The sequence below is a fragment of the Saprolegnia parasitica genome (genome assembly GCF_000151545.1).
Source record: "Saprolegnia parasitica CBS 223.65 unplaced genomic scaffold supercont2.518, whole genome shotgun sequence".
NCBI classification, from domain to species: domain Eukaryota; phylum Oomycota; class Saprolegniomycetes; order Saprolegniales; family Saprolegniaceae; genus Saprolegnia; species Saprolegnia parasitica.
The window spans coordinates 3,250-6,164 of NW_012156912.1; the positions used below are offsets into that span (position 1 = coordinate 3,250).

The 2,915-nt window shown below is 58.5% G+C and overlaps 2 protein-coding genes across 2 annotated transcripts in view; both read left to right on the plus strand.

Moving 5' to 3' along the window:
- Positions 1 to 765, plus strand: part of SPRG_21888 (serine/threonine protein kinase) — a gene marked incomplete at both ends in the record, with an annotated part of 1,860 nt that extends 1,095 nt beyond the window's left edge. Inside the window, one exon of the mRNA XM_012356599.1 lies at positions 24 to 765. Coding sequence (XP_012211989.1) covers positions 24 to 765 — 742 coding nt within the window. The remainder of the gene's footprint in view (positions 1 to 23) is intronic.
- Positions 766 to 1,780: 1,015 nt separating this feature from the next.
- On the plus strand, positions 1,781 to 2,905 carry SPRG_17250 (TKL protein kinase; the record flags this gene model as incomplete). Its single annotated transcript, XM_012356600.1, has 2 exons — positions 1,781 to 2,286; positions 2,338 to 2,905. Coding segments are annotated over 2 exons (1,074 nt in total), but the record flags the coding sequence as incomplete, so codon positions are not given.
- Between the last annotated feature and the right edge of the window lie 10 nt (positions 2,906 to 2,915).

The following is a 2,915-nucleotide window of genomic DNA, read 5'->3' on the forward strand; positions in this document are numbered from 1 at the left end:
GACGACGGATTGCTCTGCACCAGGCTTCAAGACCCTACGCAAGCCCAGACGCTTTTGACCAGCGACTTTGGGCCGTGTCCGTCCAACGAGTACCAAGCACTCGCGTTTGCTTGCATCCAGTTGGACCCGGACCGTCGGCCCACGGCACCCGAAGTCGTTCGCCGGCTCGAAGCGATGCTGCAGGCGTACGGTGGTCCAACGACCGTGCCGACCTGCGGCGCGACTGTAAACCTTACGGTGGCCGTGCACAAGACGCTTGGCATGACGTTCGAGCCGACGTTTGGTTCTTCGTACGCACTCGAGTGCTTGGTCAGCGTCGACGACGTCAGTCGCAAGCCCGTCAAGCTCGTGAGCCACGCGGAAGATGCCACGTCGCACGCCTTCAGCCAGGAGACGACGATCAAAAACATCGACCCGGTCGATTGGACGCTCCAACTTGTTTTCAAGACGCCAGGCTTCGAGCCTTTTGCAAGCCTTGGTGGCCGCCGCGTCGGGAAGGCCACGATGCCGCTCGTTGACTTCCTCGTCACCGAGCAAGGGCGTCTCAGTCTCTCGGCGCCCCGAAGTATGGTCTGCGACATTTACGGCTACGGCAACGACGGCGGCACGATCGGCAAAGTGGTCGTTTCGGTTGCGTTCGGCGGCCAGCTCCGAGAGCGCCTCGAGGACTACGGAGCGCGTATCGTCGAGGGCCGCGACGTTTCGGCGGAAGGGCACCGGAAGCGCAACTTGGTGGCGCAAGCGCTCTGGCGCGATGGGCCGTAGCGGAATATCTATCAATGTATCAACTACATATGTGATCTGAATGGTTCGGTGCATGCGCTGTTTGCAGTCGCTGAAGCTTTGGAGGACTCTTGGATGCTTTCTATTCTTATTGGGGACATGTGGAAATTGGCATCGCACGTCCGAACCTGGTCTCATGACGGAACATCGGCAAAATGACTAGTAGGTCGCGCAAGGCGTTGTATTTGAATATGGTTTGACGCTATGTGCGTCTCTGGTTCCCGCCATACGAGCCGCAGAAACCCTTGTGCTCGCTATGCCGGGCGACCGCTACCAGGAGTACGCATTGCGAGCAACCATTGACCCGTACTCATTTTTGTTTTCGTCGGTCAAGTCAAGAAATGCGCAGCGTCAAGTGGCGGACGAGCGCACACATGTCCCCAGATCGACGTCCAGTTCCTCTGCCCGTTGGATTGCTAGCAAGTCCGTTCGCGGCGAGACGTTGTCACCGATGCGTCCCTCTCTTCAGCTCCGCACCATGTCCTAGCGAAGACATGCTTTGTGGCTACAAAATCACTCTTTGCAATGCGTTCTCTCAAGAGCTTCATGGCGCTCCTACTTGTCTTGGTGCGGGCGCTGGCTGCGTCGGGCGAGCTGAGCGAGGACGAAACATGCGTCGACGTCTTTGTGGAGCGTCATGTGTACGTGCTCTTGCTCTTGATAGTAGTAGTACTGTACTAGTACAGTGCTAGTATACCACATCAACGCGGAGGAATGAATGAACTCACGTCACTCGAGGCCTCGCGTACCTTGACTTCTCGTGCGATCGACCACTTCCGAGAGCCAAGGCGGGCTAGGGTCCAACGCCACCATAGGTCCTCACGATAAAGAAGACTTGGGTCCCTGAGCAGATGTACCGGTGCCGTTGGATCGAATTTTGAATTTACCTCTCAAATCACATAGTCGACCACTTCAACCTTCTCAAATCACACGCCTTTTTCACCATTTACCACGTGTACGTGGAAAAGCCTGCTGCTGCCTGCTTGAGGATTTTGGCATGGGGGCCGAGCAAAGCAACGAAGCACCCACGTCCAAGCCGGTCCTCGACCCGTACAAAGAGCGCATCCGGGAGCTCGAGCGTGAGCTGAAGGAGACCAAGGCCAAGCTCGAGAAGGAGAAGCACGAGCGGGCTGCCGAGGTCGAAGCGCTCACACGCCTGCACGAGACCGAGCTCGAGCTCTACGCTGCCCAAGTCGCAGGAGCCCGGCGCTTGGGTGATGCGGCAGCTGCCAGAATCGACGCTGACGTCCAGCGCCTCACTAAGGAGCGCGCGATGTACCTCATGCAGCAGCGACTCAACTCGGTCATGGAAGTCGACGACGCCACCTTCGAGTACATCCCAGGCCTCCTGGACTTCGACGAGCGCGACTTCCCATTCGCGTCGCTTAAGCCTGGACGGCTCCAAGACGGCCCGCACGTGTTGCGCATCCGGCTCAAGAAGGACTTCAAAGGCAACCAAGAAGTTGTCCTGCGCTTCAAGAAGACCCTAGCCATCATGCAAGCGTACGCTCTTCTACCTCCGCAATTGCATGCGTCATGCTCAATGTCTTGTAGGCTCAATGGCGGCGACGGGACGCTCCTCCGGCTCATCGGCGCCTGCAACCTCGACTCGGACGACCCGATCGCGTACGTCGAGTACGTCACGGGCATGACCCTCAGCGCGTACCTCATGGACAAGCAAGACGCGACGTGGTCTGAGAAGCTGCACATTGCAGTCCAAATCGCCAAGGCCATCGTCCATATTCACAACCTCGCCGTCATGCACCGCGACCTCTCGTGGTCCCGCGTCTACGTGGATGCAAAAGGCCACGTCAAGGTCTTCGCCGGCCTCAAGATGCGCCAGGTCCAGGCGTACGAGTCGTACCTCAACTCTGGTGTCTCGGAAGCTCGGTGGGGTGCCCCCGAGACACTGATGACGGCTGACGGCGGCGCCACAACGTACACGGACAAGATCGACATTTTCGGCCTCGGTCTCATCCTCATCTCGCTCGTGACCCGTGACCTCCCGTTCACGTACATCGTAAAGACCACTGGGCGGCCGACCTCCATCGATGACAACCTTGTCGCGGCTAAGCTGAAGAAGCGCGAAACGGCGATCCCGATGCTGACGCAGTCGTTCGACGTCAACTACG